Source organism: Eucyclogobius newberryi, unplaced genomic scaffold, assembly GCF_026437365.1.
Source record: "Eucyclogobius newberryi isolate DKJ021-1_F unplaced genomic scaffold, fEucNew1.0.hap1 SCAF_9, whole genome shotgun sequence".
Classification (NCBI taxonomy): Eukaryota; Metazoa; Chordata; class Actinopteri; order Gobiiformes; family Gobiidae; genus Eucyclogobius; species Eucyclogobius newberryi.
Window position 1 is genome coordinate 10,805,059 of NW_027316532.1, and position 23,815 is coordinate 10,828,873.

At 44.6% G+C, this 23,815-nt stretch overlaps 1 protein-coding gene across 1 annotated transcript in view; it reads right to left on the reverse strand.

Annotated features, from left to right (window-relative positions):
* Nucleotides 1-5,217: 5,217 nt before the first annotated feature.
* Nucleotides 5,218-23,815, reverse strand: part of abca7 (ATP-binding cassette, sub-family A (ABC1), member 7) — a 74,499-nt gene continuing 55,901 nt past the window's right edge. Inside the window, exons 37-49 of the mRNA XM_072439311.1 lie at nucleotides 23,519-23,634; nucleotides 23,276-23,420; nucleotides 21,377-21,500; nucleotides 20,115-20,244; nucleotides 19,911-20,046; nucleotides 17,732-17,794; nucleotides 17,560-17,666; nucleotides 16,873-17,014; nucleotides 15,477-15,611; nucleotides 13,381-13,484; nucleotides 13,205-13,297; nucleotides 12,267-12,516; nucleotides 5,218-5,795 (exon numbers count right to left, since the gene is read on the reverse strand). Of these exons, the coding sequence (XP_072295412.1) occupies nucleotides 5,346-5,795; nucleotides 12,267-12,516; nucleotides 13,205-13,297; nucleotides 13,381-13,484; nucleotides 15,477-15,611; nucleotides 16,873-17,014; nucleotides 17,560-17,666; nucleotides 17,732-17,794; nucleotides 19,911-20,046; nucleotides 20,115-20,244; nucleotides 21,377-21,500; nucleotides 23,276-23,420; nucleotides 23,519-23,634 (1,995 nt within the window). The 3' untranslated portion in view covers nucleotides 5,218-5,345. The remainder of the gene's footprint in view (nucleotides 5,796-12,266; nucleotides 12,517-13,204; nucleotides 13,298-13,380; nucleotides 13,485-15,476; nucleotides 15,612-16,872; nucleotides 17,015-17,559; nucleotides 17,667-17,731; nucleotides 17,795-19,910; nucleotides 20,047-20,114; nucleotides 20,245-21,376; nucleotides 21,501-23,275; nucleotides 23,421-23,518; nucleotides 23,635-23,815) is intronic.

Consider the following 23,815-nt stretch of genomic DNA (forward strand, 5'->3'; position numbering starts at 1 on the left):
GGAGGAGCCTTCCTGAAGTAGAAAGAGTTGTTTGTTTCAACAGAAACTCCCCCTTGTATCTACCAAGCTAGCCTATTCAGAATCTTAATGGGCTATTAGAATCCTCTTTGTCTTTGTGAGACCCTGGCTCAACCACCCTGAGTACCTGATTAGCATCTAAATGTCCTGGTCCTGGTCCTCTACCTTTCCAGGGGTTCAGTAACCCATTATAAATAACAGGAAGATTAAACCTTAGCCCTCCATTTCTGTTTAAAGAAGGTCTTTCTTTTTTAACAAAAATAGCTTCCTCGACTCCTCTTTCAAACCATCTTTTCTCCCTGCTTAAAACCTTCACCTCACCGTCTTCAAACGAGTGATTAGAGGCTTCAAGGTGGAGATGCACGGCACTCTGAGGTCCTGAACTTGTATTTCTTCTGTGCTGATAAAGCCTCTTGTGTAGAGGCTGTTTCGTATATATATATATATATATATATATATATATATATATATATATATATATATATATATATATATATATAGTATATATATATAAAATGGAATAAACAATGTGAAATAATCCTACAGTTTAAGACACAGAGTCAGGAGAAGTCCAGAGACATGTCTTTATATTTGTATCTATGTATATATATATATTTTTTGGAATATTTACAGCAATATTTTATGTTTTTTTTTTAACTTTCTTTTTTACTTTTTGATTGGCAAATTGATTCTGTGAAAGTCAGAACCTTAAAACCAGCACAGCCCAGTTTGAAGCTGTGAACATTAAGCACACGTCATGAATGGATTTAATTAGAGTCTCATTGATTAGAAAGAGAAGTTTGAGGCAGATAATGAAAGACATTCACCAGCAGCATTAGCATCACCTCCTCAGCCTCCTCAGTTCCTCCTTTTCACCACTAGTGTCTGTGTGTGGAAATGTTCCTTGTAATTTATCATCTTTACCTTTATACATTGAATAAATTATTGCTGTGTCAGTTGTGTTTACTCACATGTGATATCTAAACGCTTTGGTTCATGACCCTGAGGTCAGAGGTCAGAGCTAAAGATAAAGCATTGTTTTCGACATCAACTCAAAGTTCACCCAAAGGCACAATGTGTTATTCATTACTCAAGAATATTACATATCTGGTAAATACTACTACAGAGAATAATCTGCTGCCAGAGGTTCTGTAAAGTCTCCACTGGAGATGGACATTTGTCCAAGAGAGACGCTGTTGTCTTCTCTGTTTTTGTCTTAAGCTTTTAAACATTATACAAACATTGCAAAGCCACAAAATGAATCTCAAATATTAAATTTGCTGCGATTTGCACATAAAAAGTCGTCAAATTTAGGTCAAATTTAGGTCAAATTTGAATGAGCTGTTTAACTTGCCCTAAACCTACTTGAAGTGAGATCAAAATAGTAATGAGGCCCATGTTATATTCTTACGACGTAACCATAGCGATGACAAAACCTCCCGTGTTATTCCAATGATAAAGTCACCAAATCTCTGAAAGTTGAACGAGTTTACACTTTATACTTTGACAAACTCCCAGTGACTCATCTTGAGGAGAGGGACATCATTTATTTTAGGTCTTTGCCCCTGAGTATTGAAAATGTCAGTACACAATAATGCTTATGTTTGTAAAGCAAAGGAGAGGAGAATGCGCAATAGCTCCACAGAACCATCAGTATGTGAAATAAAAGGTGGAGGATTGGGGCGTGGCAGTGTGAGGATGGCCTGTGTGAGGATAGAACTGCACCATCATCATCTTGTCTTTCCTCAGCTGCTGCAGGAAGTACATCCTCTGCTGGTCCTTCTTGATGAGGAGCTGATGGTGGCTCCACTTGAGGTCCTGGTGATGGTGGCTCCCACTTGAGGTCCTGGTGATGGTGGCTCCACTTGAGGTCCTAGTGATGGTGGCTCCCACTTGAGGTCCTGGTGATGGTGGCTCCACTTGAGGTCCTAGTGATGGTGGCTCCCACTTGAGGTCCTAGTGATGGTGGCTCCACTTGAGGTCCTAGTGATGGTGGCTCCCACTTGAGGTCCTAGTGATGGTGGCTCCACTTGAGGTCCTAGTGATGGTGGCTCCCACTTGAGGTCCTAGTGATGGTGGCTCCCACTTGAGGTCCTGGTGATGGTGGCTCCACTTGAGGTCCTAGTGATGGTGGCTCCCACTTGAGGTCCTGGTGATGGTGGCTCCACTTGAGGTCCTAGTGATGGTGGCTCCACTTGAGGTCCTGGTGATGGTGGCTCCACTTGAGGTCCTAGTGATGGTGGCTCCCACTTGAGGTCCTAGTGATGGTGGCTCCCACTTGAGGTCCTGGTGATGGTGGCTCCACTTGAGGCACTTGAGGTCCTGGTGATGGTGGCTCCCACTTGAGGTCCTGGTGATGGTGGCTCCCACTTGAGGTCCTGGTGATGGTGGAGCAGAGGAAGTGGAGGGAGTCCACAGTGGAAATGGGGGAGTCTGTGATGGTGAGGGGGGGCTGGGGGGCTTTGACTTTCCTGAAGTCCACGATCATCTCCACTGTCTTCTCCAGGTTGTTACTGCTGCACCAGGACACCAGCCGCTCCACCTCCCTCCTCTTGATGAGGGTGGTGTCGTCATGGCGATGTCATGGCGATGTCATGGCGATGAGGGTGGTGTCGTCATGGCAATGTCATGGCAATGTCATGGCGATGAGGGTGATGTCGTCATGGCGATGAGGGTGGTGTCGTCATGGCGATGAGGGTGGTGTCGTCATGGTGATGTTATGGCGATGTCATGGCGATGTCATGGCGATGAGGGTGGTGTCGTCCACAAAGTTGATCAGTTTTACAGAGTCGTGGCTGAACTTAAAGAGTTGAACAGGCTCCTCATGTTGGGTTTTACATTAATGAGTCTATTTTAGTGATATTTATGATTATTTAACCATTTCCTCCTCAAAATTATATGTGTATCTAGATTGCATAATAAGCACAATAATATTCTACATTTTCCTGAACTTTCCCTTCACACAGCGAGGGTGGATCAGTCTGTCACTGAAGCTGCTCTCCAGAGCGGACAGAGTGTCCTGCAGGGGGCGACACTCATGGTCAAGCATAGATGTGAATCTAGCCAGGACCCTTCTGTCCCCCACCTCCTGCACCGAGTCCAGAGCACAGCCCAGGACGGAGCTGGACTTTTTGATGACTTTGTCCAGCTTTTGGAGTGGCCCTGTCACTCCAAAAGACCTGAGTCTCCTCAGGAGGTAGAGCCGACTCTGGCTCTTCCTGTACAGTGCGTCTGTGTTCCAGTCCAGTTTGTGGTTCAGATGAACACCCAGGTACTTGTATGAGTTCACTCTCTCAATGTCCCGTCCCTGGATGTTCACTGGTGAGGGGGCAATAGAGTGGCGTCTATGGAAGTCCACCACCATCTCCTTGGTCTTCCCCGCGTTGATGAGGAGCTGGTTCCGCTGACACCAGTCCACAAAGTCCTGCGTCAGTCCCCTGCCCTCCACATCATCGTCGTCCGTGATGAGTCCGATGATGGCAGAGTGGTCAGAGAACTTCTGCAGGACACAGCTGTCCGTGTCATGTCTGAAGTCTGCAGTGTAGAGGGTGAAGAGAAAGGGCGCGAGGACAGTGCCCTGGGGCGCCCCCACACTGCAGCCCCCCCACACTGCAGGCCCCCCACACTGCAGGTCCCCCACACTGCAGGTCCCCCACACTGCAGGTCCCCCAGACTACAGGTGAGAGAGAGAGCGGTGCAGCAGGGAGATGACGGCGTCCTCCACTCCGATGCCAGGCCGATATGCAAACTGCAGCGGGTCCATGGCTGAGCTCACGGTGGAGCGGAGGTGGTCCAGGACCAGCCGCTCCAGTGTCTTCATCAGATGGGACGTGAGAGCCACCGGCCTGGAAGCCTGTAGTTGACATGCATGTAGCGCCCCCTATTGGAATAGTGAGGGCACAACACTACATCACATTACGCTACAGAGCACATTTCTCTTTAAACTGGTTTGATTAAGTTAAGTTAAGGATCGTCTTTGAGCTCAGAACCGGGGCCGTATTTTGGCCCCGGAGTTAGCGATAGCATTCCCCACTTTAATGCTAGCAAGAAGAGGCGGGACTTGGCCGCTGGAGGCTGGAGTGGGAGGTGCCAGTCCATATATGGTGATAGTGTTTGAACCAATGACAGAGAACTGTGGCACCACATGTGTGAGTGATGTTTACAGTCATGGACTCATATTCAGCCAATGAGACGTGAGCAATAACATGGTTTGATTTTCTATTTTTCAGATTCGTGCTGTTGAGGAATTTCTGTAAATTATTCACAAGAAATAAAGAAACAGTTTGTCTTTATTCAATCGTGCACAGTAAATATCACTGTCCTTCGTCCTACAGAACAATGACACCGTCACAATAACATCAGCTCCGACAGAACAAGCATCAAGGTCTAAAGATAGGGGCCCCGACCCATCTTTACCAGGGGCCCTCATGATCTGTGGACAATAACAACATAAATATCTTTAAGTTACAGTACTCCACATATTGTGGAAATATATCCATTTCAAGCTTTCTATCTTCATAACTATAAATGTTATGGCTTCACGTCATCGACACATTTATGCAAATAATAAAATAAATATATGCAAGAGTGATTCCAAATGCATCGACAGCTGATATTTTGTAACAGTTTTCAAAGTGAACATTTCCAACACGTTTGGAGGCACTTTATGTAACTTCTGTCAAACGTCACTTTAAAGTACGATTTTCCAACTTTGACTTTATTTGATGTAATTAAACCTGTTGCAAATATAATCTATATTTTTACAACAATAAAGTAGCTATTTACAATAATTCAACAAAATAAAAGTGCTCATATTTGTATTTGTGACATTCGATTAGTTTATAGTTTTGGCCCAGTGGTCGCTCGGTGATGTCATCAATTACAAACAGGAAGATTTAGCTGTTCTGAGAGAGAATTTGCATAATTTTAAGAAATACATTTAAGTTGAATGAGTCGTCCTGAGTCGACCTGTTGTAGTCGTGACAAACAGAACCACAGCAGTAACAGAACCACAGCAGTAACAGAACCACTGCAGTAACAGAACCTCAGCAGTAACAGAACCACTGCAGTAACAGAACCACAGCAGTAACAGAACCACTGCAGTAACAGAACCACAGCAGTAACAGAACCACAGCAGTAACAGAACCACTGCAGTAACAGAACCTCAGCAGTAACAGAACCACTGCAGTAACAGAACCACTGCAGTAACAGAACCTCCTGAGATACAAGTCTTCACATTTCTTAATCTTTTCAAGTTGAAGCTGAATCAAACCTAGATGTAGCGACACCCGACCGACTGACTCAATCCAGCCTTTGGTTTACATTGTCTAGAGTGAACTCTCCCTGGATCTGGGGCCCACAGAGAAGAGTGTGGTGGGGTCTTTGGTGGGGTCTTTGGGGGAGCGTTTTGTCCGTGGTTTCCTCCGGGTCTGAGCGGGCCCCTCCTGCTGGTCGCTGGAGCTGTCTTCACCGCTGGACTCTGGGCGGGACTCTGGGCTGGACTCTGGGCGGGACACTGGGATCAGGGCGGTTCCCCGTCCCGGCTCCGCTCGGTCTGGGCTCTTGGACTTTGCGGGTTTCTGAGGGGTCTTGATGCGAGGAGGGGGCGTGACCGGCGGCTGTGAGTTTAGAATGGGCAGGCTCATGCAAGTGGGACGGGCCTGTGGCAAGGTCACGGTGGGCGGGGCCTCGGGAGCAATCCGGGGCGTCCCATTGGACAAAACCACATCGGTGAGACAGTCCTCGTCCGTCTGATCTTTGGCGAAGTTGACAAAAACCTGGAGGATAAAAAACAACAAAGTTTGTATTTTGTTACAAGGCTCCAAGGGTCCAAGGGTTACCAAGGCAACGGTCTCTGGGGTAATACAATGTCCTCTGCAGAACTAAATGTCCCTTTGTTTCCATGGGTTCTTATTCTGTGTAAAAGCCGTTCGTTTAGACTCTAATGCTTATTATGAGTTCAGATGCTGAAATGAATCTTGAAATTAACAAATGAAACAATGTCGTCCGTGAGCATTTCTCAAAACTGTTCAAAAAATCAAACAATAAAAAATCAAATAATAATGAGTAATTAAGTTCTGAGACTTCTAAGGCCCAATCCCAATCCTCATTTTGACTCCTCCCCCTTGACCCTTCCCTTTAGCCCCTCCCCTTCAAAATGAAGGTTTTAGGCTGAAAACTCTGCACTTAAATTTACAACAAGCTAAAAGATGTGTGTTGTTATTATTCAATTAGGTCTAATTAGGCTTATATATAACTATTAACATGTTATTTTATATTTAGGCCAATTACATGTTATGTGTATTAATTAAAATGTTCAATTTTCTGACATTCTGGGTCAATAACGACCTGCTGGACACTTATGAGGGATAAAGTGGACAAAGGCCTCGCTCATGTGAGGAGGGGGCTGTCCCTGATGTGAGGAGGGGGCTGTCCCTCACTGGTGTGAGGAGGGGGCTGTCCCTGATGTGAGGAGGGGGCTGTCCCTCACTGGTGTGAGGAGGGGGCTGTCCCTGATGTGAGGAGGGGGCTGTCCCTCACTGGTGTGAGGAGGGGGCTGTCCCTGATGTGAGGAGGGGGCTGTCCCTGATGTGAGGAGGGGGCTGTCCCTCGCTGGTGTGAGGAGGGGGCTGTCCCTGATGTGAGGAGGGGGCTGTCCCTGATGAAGGGGGCTGTCCCTGATGTGAGGAGGGGGCTGTCCCTCACTGGTGTGAGGAGGGGGCTGTCCCTGATGTGAGGAGGGGGCTGTCCCTGATGTGAGGAGGGGGCTGTCCCTCGCTGGTGTGAGGAGGGGGCTGTCCCTGATGTGAGGAGGGGGCTGTCCCTGATGAAGGGGGCTGTCCCTGATGTGAGGAGGGGGCTGTCCCTGATGAAGGGGGCTGTCCCTGATGTGAGGAGGGGGCTGTCCCTGATGGAGGGGGCTGTCCCTGATATGAGGAGGGGGCTGTCCCTCGCTGGTGTGAAGAGGGGGCTGTCCCTGATGTGAGGAGGGGGCTGTCCCTCACTGATGTGAGGAGGGGGCTGTCCCTGATGTGAGGAGGGGGCTGTCCCTGATGTGAGGAGGGTGCTGTCCCTCGCTGGTGTGAGGAGGGGGCTGGGTGGACGTGAGGCTCGGGGGGTTTTGGGGGGAGACATCTAATACAGATTATGGAGCGCCCAAAAGCAATATCTTCTGCCGGGATGTGAGCGCCGTAATAAAGCTTGATAAATGATCCTTTCAGTCTGAGTCTCTCAGGGTGAAATAGTTCTGAAATGAAGCCTGCGTAAATTCAGCCTGGAAGACCTAACTCCACCCATCTACATCAAGGCCACCATGGAAGGACCCCTCTCCCCAGCGCCATCATCGCACTCAAGCGGGCGCCCGCCTGTCCGTCTGTGAGAGTCAGATCCCTCACTTCACCATGGACTCTCCCAGGTTTCTGCGCTTATCCCAAAGAGGTTATGCAGTTTTTCCTGGCCAAAGAAGCAGGGTGAAAGGTCAGGGGGCGTCTGCATCATGGCCCTCGCACCTGCTCCTCATCCCCAATCAACGCTCTCAAGTGACTCCTCCCCGCTCCAATCGGCACCAGGCGGTCACATTTAAGCCCTCAGGCTGATGGCTCGGCCGCTCAAACCGTACTGCGACCCACCACCTCCCCAGCTCCTCCTCTACATTCCCCTCATCCTCTACCTCCTCTTAACATCTACCACCACCAGTCTCCAGGCTCCGGGGGGAGACATCTAATACAAATAGATCATGGAGTGCCCATGATTGCAACGTCTTCCCCCGGGGTCTGAGCGCCAAATAACTCTCGAATAAAGCTTGCTCAACAGTCCATTCTCGTGGTCTCTTTTGATAATTCCAGCTTCACAGGATCCACTACAAACACGCACATGGCGAGCAGAGAAGCAAACATGCTGCATGTGTTGCATGTTGCATATGTTTTGCATGTTGCATATGTTTTGCATGTTGCATATGTTTTGCATGTTGCATTAGTTTTGCATGTTGCATATGTTGCATGTTGCATGTTTTGTATGTTTCATGCAGCATGTTTTGCATGTTTTGCATGTTGCATATGTTTTGCATGTTGCATATGTTGCATGTTTTGTATGTTTCATGCAGCATGTTTTGCATGTTGCATGTGTTGCATTTTGCATATGTTTTGTATGCTGCATGTTGCATGCCGCATGTGTTGCATGTTGCGTATGTTTTGAATGTTGCATGTTGCGTATGTTTTGTATGTTGCATGTTGCGTATGTTTTGTATGTTGCATGTTGCATATGTTTTGTATGTTGCATGTTTTGCATGCTGCAGGTCGCAATGTTGCATGTTTTGTATGTTGCATGTTTTTAATGTTGCATGTTTTGTATGTTGCATGTTGCATATGGTATGCATGTTGCATATGTTTTGTATGTTGCATGTTGCGTATGTTTTGTATGTTGCATGTTGCGTATGTTTTGTATGTTGCATGTTGCGTATGTTTTGTATGTTGCATGTTGCGTATGTTTTGTATGTTGCATGTTTTGTATGTTGCATGTTTTGTATGTTGCATGTTTTGTATGTTGCATGTTGCATGTTTTGCATGCTGCATGTCGCATGTTTTGTATGTTGCATGTTTTGTATGTCGCATGTTTTGTATGTTGCATGTTGCATGTTTTGCATGCTGCATGTTGCATGTCGCATGCCGCAATGTTGAATGTTTTGTATGTTGCATGTTACATGTTTTGCATGTTGCATGTTTTGTATGTTGCATGTTGCATGTTTTGCATGCCGCAATGTTGCATGTTGCATGTTTTGTATGTTGCATGTTTTGTATGTTGCATGTTTTGTATGTTGCATGTTTTGTATGTTGCATGTTTTGTATGTTGCATGTTTTGTATGTTGTATGTTGCATGTCGCATGTTGTAGGCCAAAGAGAAATAAACTTTCAGATGCACATTTTGAAAAACTCATTATAACCAGTATTTTGTAGCTGAGTAATAACTGTAACAACTGTAACAACTGCAACAACTGCAACAACTGCAACAACTGCAATAGCTGTAATAGCTGTAATAGCTGTAATAACTGCAATAACTGCAATAACTGTAATAACTGCAATAACTGTAATAACAGCAATAATTTTAATAACTGTAATAACTGCAATAATTTTAATAACTGTAATAACTGTAATAACTAATAACTGCAACAACTGCAACAACTGCAACAACTGCAACAACTGCAACAACTGCAATAGCTGCAATAACTAATAACTGTAATAACTGTAATAACTGTAATAGCTGTAATAACTGCAATAACTGTAATAACTGTAATAGCTGTAATAACTGTAATAACTGTAATAACTAATAGCTGTAATAACTGTAATAACTGCAATAACTAATAACTGCAATAACCGCAATAACCGCAATAACTGCAATAACTGCAAATACTGTAATAACTGTAATAACTGCAATAACTGTAATAACTGTAATAGTTGTAATAACTGTAATAACTGTAATACTGCAATAACGGTAATAATTGTAATAACTGTAATGCTGTAATAACTAATAACTGCAGTAACTGCAATAACTGTAATAACTGTAATAGCTGTAATAACTGTAATAACTGCAATTTCTGCAAATACTGTAATAACTGTAATAACTGCAATAACTGTAATAACTGCAACAACTGTAACAACTGCAACAACTGTAACAACTGCAATAACTGCAATAACTGCAATAACTGTAATAACTGTAATAACTGCAATAACTGTAATAACTGTAATAACTGTAATAGCTGTAATAACTGCAATAACTAATAACTGCAATAACTGCAATAACTGTAATAACTGTAATAACTGTAATAGCTGTAATAACTGCAATAACTAATAACTGCAATAACTAATAACTGCAATAACTAATAACTGCAATAACTGCAATAACTGCAATAACTGTAATAACTGCAACAACTGCAACAACTGTAATAACTGTAATAACTGCAATAACTGCAATAACTGTAATAACTGTAATAGCTGTAATAACTGCAATAACTGTAATAACTGTAATAACTAATAGCTGTAATAACTGTAATAACTGCAATAACTGCAATAACTGCAATAACCGCAATAACCGCAATAACTGCAATAACTGCAATAACTGCAATAACTGCAAATACTGTAATAACTGCAATAACTGCAATAACTGTAATAACTGCAATAACTGCAATAACTGTAATAACTGCAACAACTGTAACAACTGCAATAACTGCAATAGCTGTAATAGCTGTAATAACTGCAATAACGGCAATAACTGTAATAACTGTAATAGTTGTAATAACTGTAATAACTGTAATACTGCAATAACTGTAATAACTGTAATAACTGTAATGCTGTAATAACTGTAATAACTGCAGTAACTGCAATAACTGTAATAACTGTAATAGCTGTAATAACTGTAATAACTGCAATAACTGCAATAACTGCAAATACTGTAATAACTGTAATAACTGCAATAACTGTAATAACTGTAATAACTGCAACAACTGTAACAACTGCAACAACTGTAACAACTGCAATAACTGTCATAACTGCAATAACTGCAATAACTGCAATAACTGTAATAACTGTTATAGCTGTAATAACTGCAATAACTAATAACTGCAATAACGTCAATAACTGTAATAACTGTAATAGTTGTAATAACTGTAATAACTGTAATACTGCAATAACTGTAATAACTGTAATAACTGTAATGCTGTAATAACTGTAATAACTGCAGTAACTGCAATAACTGTAATAACTGTAATAGCTGTAATAACTGTAATAACTGCAATAACTGCAATAACTGCAAATACTGTAATAACTGTAATAACTGCAATAACTGTAATAACTGCAACAACTGTAACAACTGCAACCACTGCAATAACTGTAATAACTGTAATAACTGCAATAACTGTAATAACTGTAATAACTGTAATAGCTATAATAACTGCAATAACTAACAACTGCAATAACTGCAATAACTGTAATAACTGTAATAACTGCAATAACTGTAATAACTGTAATAACTGCAATAACTGCAATAACTGTAATAACTGCAATAACTGTAATAGCTGTAATAGCTGTAATAACTGTAATAACTGCAATAACTGTAATAACTGTAATAGCTGTAATAACTGCAATAACTGTAATAACTGTAATAACTAATAGCTGTAATAACTGTAATAACTGCAATAACTGCAATAACTAATAACTGCAATAACAGCAATAACCGCAATAACTGCAATAACTGTAATAACTGTAATAACTGCAATAACTGCAATAGCTGTAATAGCTGTAATAACTGTAATCTGTAATAACTGCAATAACTGTAATAACTGTAATAGTTGTAATAACTGTAATAACTGTAATACTGCAATAACTGTAATAACTGTAATGCTGTAATAACTGTAATAACTGCAGTAACTGCAATAACTGTAATAACTGTAATAACTGTAATAGCTGTAATAGCTGTAATAACTGTAATAACTGTAATAGCTGTAATAACTAATAACTGTAATAACTGCAATAACTAATAACTGTAATAACTGTAATAACTGTTGGAAACAGCGATGTGAGTTTGATTTAAATAAACTTTAGCGCTAAAACAAGTGTGTTCTATTGATGTGCGTCGGTGCCGTTCTAATCCACTTAAAGGCAGTATGGACGATTTTTCGGCGATTTGAGAACGCAGGCGGAAGTGCGCATGCGCACTCCCCCGTGCGGACTGATACAACACACACGTGCGTTTGTTTATTAGCGCAACGGAGCGCATCGCATCGCTCGTCTCCCGTAGATTTCTGTCCACTTCTGCGTCAGGTCGAACTGTCTTTCTCCGTCTTCATTTTGCCCCGTACACTGAGGGAACTATATTATGATAGAACCATGCGCTTAGGCACGCGGAAACGTGGGGACGAGCCTGACGCGGCTGCAGGTGAGCGATAGGTGCGTTTTATGATTGATACGTGGCAGGACAAATGATTTATCCACGCCACGAGGAAATATGATAAAAAAAATTTTGAAAAAAATCATATTCAGGGCAATCGATATATGTTATACTATACAAAGGTGTTTGAGGTCGCTCATGGACCGGCCTTCAACTCGACCGGACATGTCCCACACTCCCTAAGCCACGCCTGCATCGGGGAAAAACTTCACTAGCAAAATATGAAGCTGGCTTTAATAATTGGCCTCAAAAATCCTAATTATGGCTGTTCTATTTCTTGCTGAAGCTTGTGTGATGCTGAAGCTGCTCACCTGGTCTAGAGTGGTCTGAGACACAGAGAAGTCCTGGATGCCCAGCTCCTCGTAGTTGTTGGACAGTGTGTGGAAGACCTGAGCCAGACAGCATGCGTGGGAGGGCATCTGATACTGCAGCACGTTCTGGTGCCGCTCCGTCAGCTGGATGTGGGGGAAGCACGTCCTCATGTACCTGTCCACAGGACACTGGTCCTGGGCCGGGGTGAACTCCACCAGGCGCAGGACGATGGTGTAACCGTCACCAAACCTGACACAACAACACAACAACACAACAGGCTGTAATGAGTCACACACAGAGGTTTAAAGACCAGGTACACTTCATTGTATCCACACAGAGTGAGGGGGAGAGTTAGGGGGAGTGTGAGGGGGAGAGTGAGGGGGAGAGTGAGGGAGAGAGTGAGGGAGAGAGTGAGGGGGAGAGTGAGGGGGAGAGTGAGGGGGAGATTGAGGGGGAGAGTGAGGGAGAGAGTGAGGGGGAGTGTGAGGGGGAGAGTGAGGGGGAGATTGAGGGGGAGAGTGAGGGGGAGTGTGAGGGAGAGAGTGAGGGGGAGTGTGAGGGAGAGAGTGAGGGGGAGTGTGAGGGGGAATGTGAGGGAGAGAGTGAGGGGGAGTGTGAGGGAGAGAGTGAGGGGGAGTGTGAGGGGGAGAGTGAGGGGGAGAGTGAGGGGGAGTGTGAGGGAGAGAGTGAGGGGGAGTGTGAGGGAGAGAGTGAGGGGGAGAGTGAGGGGGAGTGTGAGGGAGAGAGTGAGGGGGAGAGTGAGGGGGAGTGTGGGGGAGAGAGTGAGGGGGAGAGTGAGGGGGAGTGTGAGGGGGAGAGTGAGGGGGAGTGTGAGGGAGAGAGTGAGGGGGAGAGTGAGGAGGAGTGTGAGGGAGAGAGTGAGGGAGAGAGTGAGGGAGGGAGCTCGGGGGAGTAAAAGGGGGAGTGTCACAGTCACCTGTTCTTCAGATGCTGGACTGAGCCCAGACAGCGGAAGCGTCCGTTGACCATGATAGCCATCCTGGAGCACAGGGCCTCACACTCCTCCATGCTGGACACATGGAGAGAACCCTGTGTGAACACGTGGAAAAGGAGAACATGAAGAACAGAGCGCCCCCACAGAGCGCCCCCTACCTGTGGGAGGTGAGCACCACAGCGCGTCCTTCTCTGGTCACGCTCAGGATGCAGTTCCAAAGAAACCTCTTGGCCTTTGGGTCCATTCCCGTGGTGGGCTCGTCCTAGAGAGGGCGGGACACCAAGTCAGATCAGACTAGAATAAGAATTTGGGAGACACTTTTGTGTGCTACAGAGGACTACAGGGTGCTACAGAGGACTACAGGGTGCTACAGAGGACTACACGGTGCTACAGAGGACTACAAGGTGCTACAGAGGACAACACCTGTGGAGTGCCCTCTGTTCACCCTCTACATGCTGCCATTAGGTCAGTTGATACGCAGTGAAAATGTGTCCTATCACAATTATGCAGACGACACTCAGATCTATGTTTCACTGTCGGCAGGTGAATATGGACCAGTAGATTCACTCTGTCACTGCATCCAACAGATCAGTTTGTGGATGCAAAACAACTTTCTCCAGCTGAACTCAGACAAGACTGAAATAATCGTTTTTGGCCACAGAAACAAAGAGAAAGTGTTAGCGGTCACCTCCAGAGTCTCGCTCTAAAACCTACAAACCAAGTTAGAAATCTGGGGGTAATAATGGACTCAGACTTGAACTTTAATAGCCACATCAAATCAATAACATCAGCAGCCTTTTACCATCTAAAAAACATTAACTAAACCAGATTTAGAGAGACTTATCCATGCGTTTGTCTCCAGTAGATTAGATTGTAACGGCCTGTTCTCTCCAAACGAGCTGTAAAACAGCTGCAGTACATCCAGAACGCTGCTGCTCGGGTCCTGACCAGAACCAGGAAGTACCATCACATTAGTCCTGTTCTCAGGTCTCTGCGCTGGCTCCCTGTGGCTCAAAGAATAGACTTTAAAGCAGCTCTGCTTGTGTACAAGTCTCTCCATGGCCTAGCACCAAAGTACATCTTGGATATGTTAGTGCCATATGAACCATCTCGGACTCTGAGGACCTCGGACCGGCCTCCGGCTGGTGCCCAGAGTCAGGACTAAACATGGACCGGCCTCCTGCTGGTGCCCAGAGTCAGGACAAAACATGGGGAATCTGCGTTTCAGTTTTCTGCAGCTAAAATCTGGAACAGTCTTCCTGAAGATGTGAGACAGGCTTCTACTCTGACAATGTTCAAATCTAAGCTAAAAACAGTTTTGTTTAGCTGCACATATGACTGAAAGGATTTTTCTTTGCACTCTTCTCTTTTATGTTTGTGATTTCATTAGCTTAGACAATCAGTTGGACTGATTTAAAAGGGAGTTGGACTCCGAAACACGTTGGACGTATAAAAGTATGTACAATCAGTTGGACTGATTTAAAAATGATTTAAAAAGGAGTTGCACTCCGAAAACACGTTACCCTTTGTGGCTAGGTGTTTTTTTTATTTTTTATTTAGTTAACTTTATTGTATTTCTGTTTCTGTAATTTCTTTAATGCATTGTTCCTGCTGTGAAGCACATTGAATTGCCCTGTGTATGAAATGTGCTCTACAAATAAACTTGACTTGCCTTGCCTTGCCTACAGAGGACTACACGGTGCTACAGAGGACTACAGGGTCCTACAGAGGACTACAGGGTGCTACAGAGGACTACAGGGTGCTACAGAGGACTACAGGGAGCTACAGAGGACTACAGGGTGCTACAGAGGACTACAGGGTCCTACAGAGGACTACAGGGTGCAACAGAGGACTACAGGGTGCTACAGAGGACTACAGGGAGCTACAGAGGACTACAGGGTGCTACAGAGGACTACAGGGTGCTACAGAGGACTACAGGGAGCTACAGAGGACTACAGGGTGCTACAGAGGACTACAGGGTGCTACAGGGTGCTACAGAGGACTACAGGGTGCTACAGGGTGCTACAGAGGACTACAGGGTGCTACATAGGACTACAGGGTGCTACAGAGGACTACAGGGTGCTACAGAGGACAACAGGGTGCTACAGGGTGCTACAGAAGACTACAGGGTGCTACAGAGGACTACAGGGTGCTACAGGGTGCTACAGAAGACTACAGGGTGCTACAGAGGACTACAGGGTGCATGTAATCTAACATGTCTTAAGTGTCTCATGTCCAGTATTATTAGACTCACCAGGAAGATGACGGGAGGAGATCCGATGAGGGAGATGGCGGTGGACAGTTTCCTCTTGTTGCCTCCGCTGTAGCCCCCGGCCTCTCGCTCCGAGTACTGCAGCAGGCCCAGCTTTCTGATGCCCCAGTCTGCCACCTGCATACAGACAGGAGCAGTGACAGGAGCATGGACAGGAGCAGTGAGAGGAGCACAGACAGGAGCAGTGACAGGAGCATGGACAGGAGCAGTGAGAGGAGCACAGACAGGAGCAGTGAGAGGAGTACAGACAGGAGCAGTAACAGAAGTATAGACAGGAGCAGTGACAGGAGCATAGACAGGAGCATAGACAGGAGCAGTAACAGAAGTATAGACAGGAGCAGTGACAGGAGCATAGACAGGAGCATAGACAGGAGCATAGACAGGAGCAGGAGCATAGACAGGAGCATAGACAGGAGCAGTGAGAGGAGCAGTGACAGGAGCATAGACAGGAGCATAGACAGGAGCAGTGACAGGAGCATAGACAGGAGCAGTTGCAGAAACGGTCACAGGAGCCTCAGTGACAGGAGCAGTTGCAGAAACGGTCACAGGAGCCTCAGTGACAGGAGCATAGACAGGAGCAGTGACAAGAGCAGTGACAGGAGCATAGACAGGAGCAGTTGCAGAAACGGTCACATGAGCCTCAGTGACAGGAGCAGTTGCAGAAACGGTCACAGGAGCCTCAGTGACAGGAGCATAGACAGGAGCAGTGACAAGAGCAGTGACAGGAGCATAGACAGGAGCAGTTGCAGAAACGGTCACATGAGCCTCAGTGACAGCATCAAAGACATCTTCATCATGAGGTCACAGCATCGCTGCCGTTCCATTCCCGTAAGTTCAGCCTCTTCCACTTCCTGGTTTTAAGGATCAGTTTTTATTCTATTCTATTATGGCAGGTCCATAATTGTAACGTCTTCTGCCGGGGTCTGAGGGCCAATAACCATGTAATAAGCTTGTTAAATGAGTCTGAGATGCTCCAGGGTGAAGTGAGTGTATGTGGGGATGTCATACTCGTCCAGCCAATTGAAGCTGTGGCAGGCGGATGGGAACACTGCGTAGAGCCTACAGTGGTGTTGTGTTCTTGCTGAAAGTCATGGAAGCGGCAAAATAATAAGATGCTGATTGTAGCTCTCAGTCCACTCGTGCTGCTGTCGAGCTCTCACTATAAACTAAAAACAGGCTTCAAAGTAAAAACAGACAGGTCTTTGGTAGATTGTGATTGACACACTGGGCACGCCTGCTGTAGACCCTTTATTTGAGCAGCATGTCAAATATTGTTATGAGACTGATTGGTTCTTGTAATGTGGCCCTTTCCCTCCACATGTGTTACATTCTTCATGATGATAGTAGTTTGCAGTAGAAGTGGAAGTAGAGTGCGTACCTTGGGCACCTGCTCCTCGTGCACGCCCCGGAGCCGGGCGTACAGCTCCAGGTGCTCCCGCCCTGTCAGCAGGTCACTGATGGCATCAAACTGAGGACAGTAGCCCATCAGCTGGTGCACCCGCTCCATCTCACTCTGCACACTGCAAATGAGAACATGTTCATTATCATTCAAAGTCACACAATCAAATACTAGATCAAATACTTTTGTGCACATTTTAGCACATGAATATATATATATATATATATATATATATATATATCTATCTATCTATCTATCTATCTCCCTTTGAAGGAGTGTGATTTCTCCGTCTCTGTGGTTCTCCCAGAGGTTTCTACTTCCTCTGTTTTGTTCTACTGAAAGTAGCTCACACGGGCAAAAAGGTTGGAGACTCCTGCTTTACACGTTTATTAATTTCTTTTGAACAACAATGTCCTGAATTCTGGTGCCTTTCGATGTAATATTATTATCAATTCATGACTCCACTCCCCAGTCCTGACATTAGCTCCGCCCTGGCTCCAGCGATCATTCACAGTCACATGATCACATGCTCCCTGTCCCTGCTCTTCTACAGGACAAATACTTTAGAAAACTCAGAAGGATGTCCAAACCAATGACATTAGACATTTGTCAACACGTGTTTGATGGGAGTGACGGGCTGGCCCCGCCCTGGCCCCGCCCTCATACCTGTGCTGGTCAAGGAAGGCTTCTCCAGATGTAATGGCTGTGTCTCCTGTCAACATCCGGAAGGTGGAGGTCTTCCCCGCTCCGTTCACCCCCAGGAGCCCGAAACACTGAAGAACAGAAGCTTCAGGATCTGTACTGGACCAGCAAAGTCTGAACACTGTAGAAGTCTCACCTCGCCACGTGGGATTCCCAAGCACAGGCGATCCACCGCAGGCTTCTTTCCCATTTTATAAACCTGCAAAAGGCATGAAATACATGAACTAAAGGATTCAAAATGCAAAGTGCAAAGAAGGGACCATTTAAATAAGCAAAAACAAAAATAAACTAAGACTTGCTTTTGAAATACTTTTGGATACTTATGCAAAGGAATTGTACATTTTAAAATGACATGAGGCAATGCAAGAAATTCAAAGCAATAAAAACAGATAGAACATTTCAAATAGTCATTATAAAATGTACTTCAAAAGAGAAGAGTGCAGGTAAAAATCCTTTCATTCACGCACAGAACTGTTTTAGTCTAGATTTTAAGATTTTCAGAGTAAAGACCTGTCACTTCTTCAGGAAGATTGTTCCAGAATTATTCAATTGAATACATTTTTTTAATGCCCAAAATGGAGCAGTTGCCTTGAAGCGCAAACAACTGTGTAAAACTGAAATGTTAATTCCCCATGTTAGGTCCTGACCCCGGGCACCGGCCGGTCCCTGAGGTCCTCATAGATGGTTCATGTGCCAGTAACATTTCAGAGATATACTTTGGTGCTAGGCCATGGATAGACTTGATGTGCTTGCTAAACCCCCTACACTGAGGCTCAAACTGGATGGTAAAATAAAAATAGCACATGGATGAGGCATCAGCTTTCACAGCTGCAAGATCCTGAGCAATGTGACATCGTCCCTTTATTCCCTTATTTCAAGGGAGGGACCTTGACATTATTGGAATCAATGTATCTACGCTGGAGTGTTCTTGAATCGTGAATATATATATATATATATATATATATATATATATATATATAAGAAAAATATAGGACTAATTGATATCTGGAGGTGCTGGAGGGAGATGAACTGCACGAGGCGTAATTTGCTGAAAGCTCAGTCCATTGTTTGTGTTATTCTTATTTTCTCTGTTGAAAGTTGATTGTCCAAGAATACATCTTAGTCAAAGCCATCGCAGACTGTCCTGATATTTTTATTGAGCAGGGAATTAGATGAGCTCATAACAATGCTACAACAGCAAAATCCCATAACGTCTGGTTCTTACAGTAAAAGTTCATCAAAACTCTCCTAGTACAAAAACAAATCTCTTTCACCTCCTGTCAGACGTTATTGAAGCTGTTTCTTTTGTTTGTCTGTGTTTTCATGTGATTCTGGAGCTGGAGCAGGAGTTTGTAGCCGCTCAGGTGTTAACAGCACAGTGTGAGCTGCAGAGGAGTAACACGTTCATAAATGGGCTGTAAAATAATAAATAGCTCATGCACATCACTGAGAGACATTCTGAAAGGTGAATCAGGACGTATTATCTTAAAGGAATAATTGAAGATTTTTGGCCGATTTGAGAACTCAAGCGACCTTTTTTAAAAATGCGCATCAACCCCACCCTCCTGTTCTTCCAGAGAGGCCGCCTCCCAACAGCCTTGCTGCTACACGTGCGTTTGTTCATTAGCACAACAGATCGCCGCATCATCTCTCGTCTCCACAGAGTTACGTCTCTTCTGAGCTGAAGCACAGTCTTTCTCTGTCGTCATGTTTGTTCTGTAACTGAAGGAACTCGCTAAAAACACACCGCACCAACCACACATGCACAGCCAGAGAAACCTGCTGCTGTCCTGGGAACTGTAGGCTGCAGGTGTGCAGTAGGACGCAAGGAATGATTGACATGTGGGAGAACAACTCAGCCTTCAAAGCCACGAGGAAATGAGACTCAGATTACATGCCAAAAATCCTCTATAATTCCTTTAAGATTTGATTGGAGAGTTTGTTTAATAGTGTTTGAATGGGGCCCAGAGTTTAAAAGCAGAAACTAACAAAGAAGGCTGTGTTTTTGTGAAATGTACTGTTGACAGACACATTCATGTATTAGTGAAGCAGTTATGTAGCCGTGGTAACATTCCCAATGTTAATGTTAGTATAATTGTACAAATCTACATGATTGATAAGAGGGGCGCCTCCCCATCGCCCATAATGCACCAGCCACCACTTGTGAGTACCACCACCAGTGAGTACCACCACCAGTGAGTACCACCACCAGTGAGTACCACCACCAGTGAGTACCACCACTTGTGAGTACCACCACCAGTGAGTACCACCACCAGTGAGTACCACCACCAGTGAGTACCACCACTTGTGAGTACCTTGCTGAGGTCGATCATGGTGAGCGTGTCATTCTGAGCTTTCCCAGCCTTAATCCTTTCCCTCTCCCTGGAGACGTCCTCATCTTCTGGGCCCAGGGGAGGCAGCTCCACCTCAGACCACCACCACCACCACGGCCTGAAGAGCACAAGGACACTCAGTACATGTCAGCTTTAGGAGACACTTGGTAGTACACTGAAGCTGACCTGAAACAGATGAAGAACTTGTACTGCAGCAGGATGGTGAAGATGAAGAAGAAGAGTCCCTCAGCCGCCATCGCAAACATGTTCTTTCCCACAAAGTCCCAGTCCAGAGGGTTCAGCTGTGGCTTGGCTCCTGAAACACACATCCACCTTTTCTTTAGTACATCGATGTTTATCATACGTTTTTATTTGAATGTTAAGTATAGTTTCATTTTAGCCGTGTAGCCAGTGTCCATATTTGTGCCTCACGGTCTAAACATTCTATATATTGATTAAAGTAGCTTTTCACGCACTCACACAGCCAGGGGCCCACACACTGGTAGTTTATGATATTTCAAAAATGGGAAACACTTCTTTCTTTCCTCTTGGGACCAACCCTCCTCTTTTTCACCAAGTGAAAATATGTCCACAATTAAAACTTGTGCCTTCTCTACAATCTCCACTTTTAGAAACCTCCCCAGTGTACAAAATATTATAAGAAAATATGATATGCAGGAACTAAAAGAAGAGAGCACATTACGCAGGTGCTGGAGTCTCTTCACTGGCTCCTGTCGAGTTTAGAATCAAATTTAAAATCCTACTCTCCGGCCTCTTTAACGAGAACAATGAGAGCATGTTACTGGTCTGACGTCACTGATTTTGTGACAGCGGTTAAAGCATCGGTTACCAAGGCGGTTGCTATGGCGCGTTCTCAGGTTTGGCCGAATTAACTTGTGACATTTTTTCGTTATTGGTTAAAACTAACCGTCCTAGGAGCAACTATGCTGGCAGAGTGAGCACTATCCTCTGACTACTTTTAATATCAAACAATATTCAATATTTAATTTCTCTTGCAAATCTGATCATTACTTTTCCTTCTTCTTCTCCCACGTCCTCTCCGTGAGTGGAACAGGCATCGATGACCTGTGGATCCAGATGCTCCTCAACTGTCTCTACTCCATATGAACGGTTCTTCATCTGCCTCAAAGAACTGGATCTCCTCTTGAGTGTGTCCAGCTCCACCGTCCGAGGGAGTCTGATCTCACCTTCACTGTCCCCATGAACATCTGTTTTTCACTGTTGGCCCTCGAGGCAACAACTGTTGTAATTTTGGGCGTTACAAAAATAAATGTAATTTAATTTAATTGAGTCTTCGGCCCAAGCAGAAGGTTGAAAGATCAGGAAGACCTTCTTTATCTCTTGAGCCCTTCTACAAACTGTATGTCCTGTTCTTTTAAAGCAAGTATAACCAGCTGGAGACAGTTTGACATGATCAGCAGTTGTACCGAGTCTGTTGAAGGCGTCGGCGATGGCCTGGTTCTTGGCCATGTCGATGAGTCCTCGGCCCAGGCAGAAGTGAGGGAAGATCAGGAAGACCTTCTTCAGGATCCGGTTCACTTCATTCAGATGCTGCGCAAAAAAAACAATATTACTACTATTACTAGATGTTAGGGTTGGGTACATCACAATGCAATATGCACATCGTGATATAAGCTCCATGATGTGATATATGTCCTTTTACATGGCTATTAAAAAAGGTCATAAATCTTTTCTAGACTTAAGTATAGTATATAATATAATAATAAAAAGTCAATTTTTTCATCCCGTTTAAAATGTCTGTAAACCAAAAAGCATTTAAGTTTATGGTATTATTTGTGAGGTTTCAGCTTGAGGTATGAAGTCAAAGGCTTTTTTGTTTGGATGGGCAAGAAATGAAGATAAGTTTGTTATCTTAAGTGTTTGTGACTTCATGCCCCTCCCTCCGATCCTCCCTTCTAATTATTATTCTGATTTATGTCCTAGATGTGGGTATCGAGGCCTGGGAGCTACAGCCTTCTCGTCAGAAGCCCCAAAACTGCATACATTTCTTTACATTTGTGTTGTTCATCTTAGCTGGGGTTGTGGTCCTTCCTAGTGAAGGATGTTAGTGCCAAATTTAATTCGTCTACGCCAAAGTAAATTTTTTCATCCCTTTCAAACTGCTTGTAAACCAAAACACATGTAAATCAATATGTATTCACATGTAAATGACAGTATTTGTCAGGTTGCTACGGTAACATGCTTACAGATAGAGATATGCCATTTTTAGCTTTTTCGATCAGAATGGTAAGAAGAATGTTATTTGTCGATGTGGCCCATAGAGAGGACTCTGATGATGCCTGGAAAAATGTGGAAACTCTTGGAACTCTTGGAACTGTGTATTCCAGTCCGCTGTGAAGATTCTCCATGAAGATACACTCATTCAGGCCTCTGAACGAGGGCATTCACAGACCAAAAGTGGAACATACTGACCCACACTGGACAGATACATGTCTCCAGCACAGTCCAGGTCCTTTTCATTGAAGTAAAGATAATAAAGGGAGAAAATGTCCCGAATCCTGCATTGAGTCTCATCTACTGAAGTGAATCTTCTCATCTTCCCATTCACCTTGATCCTCAGCATTTCAGGATGAAGCAGATTCACGTTCTTCTTTCTCAGGCGGGATTTCACCGGATCAAAAGCTTTACGTTTGTTGTCCACTTGCGCTGAGTAGTTGTTGAAGAAAGACATTTGGGGTTTGGTTGATCCGGGTTGACCCGCTGCAAGACGTCTGGATGCCGCCCTAACACGCTGCTCATCACTGATTCAGTATAATGGGTCTTAAGTCTGGTTCGAAGCCGGTTTCAGAGCCAGAGAGCAATGGCCCATCTTTATTCTCCCTGTTTTTGTTGGAAGTTTGAGATTGGCTCTCCATATCCTCATAGCCCTCAGTCTTAATACAGACAAATTACATTGGCATTCTCGGTTCTCAATATCATCCAATTTGTCTATCAAAGCGTGCACCTGGTTTGTAAAGTAGAGACTGTGTCTCTCAGGTCAGAGACCTCCTCCTAAACGCCACAGCCCGGGTGTCCAGCTCGCCATTCGTGGATTTAAAATCACGTATTTCTGCCAGGACACGTCTATTTTTGCATCCACTGTCTTGAAAATCTTGTCAGTATTCTCCCGTAAAGCCGCAATGATCACTGGATCAATCTCCACCATCAAGTTCCACCCAGAGCTGGAGCTGGAGCTGGAGCTGGAGCTGGAGCTAAAGGTGGAACTTGTAACTAAGCGCGCAGGGACCAGTGCAGCTAGCTTGATGGTAGAATGAATAGCAAGAGGAGGGTTGACCCAAGAGAAGAATGTAAACCTAAGCTTGTACCTGGTCAACAAACAGCTCTAGGACGAATGTGGCGATGCTGCCGTTGATGCCGATGAAGAGGTTGATGGAGGTGAGGAAGACGTAAGCCGTACTGGGCACGGTGAAGACAAAGGAGGCAGGATACATGAGAGGAGTGATGGACCACCTGCAGGGCACAGAGAGATGCAGAGATGTGAGATCTTTACATCATCTGGAGAGCTAATGGGCAGATCTCTCTCAAACATGAGGAGTATGATGTCTCACCCGTAGAGCAGAAGCAGCAGGATGAGGGCCGGCAGGTTGGTCTCAGACACATACGACTGTTGTTGGAAGGCTAAGAAGATGAAAACCACAATAGTGGCTGACACGCTGTAGTTCATCTGCAAACATCCACAACATTCACCATCATACGCTTTAAACCTAAATGAACCTACATAAACACTTTAAAGCTGGTCTGTTTGGTGGATCATGTAAAGCCTCTCACTGCAGCTCAGATGGAACTGTATAAATGCAATAATGACATTTAATAGAAAACACGTTCAATAAAAGCAACAGAACATA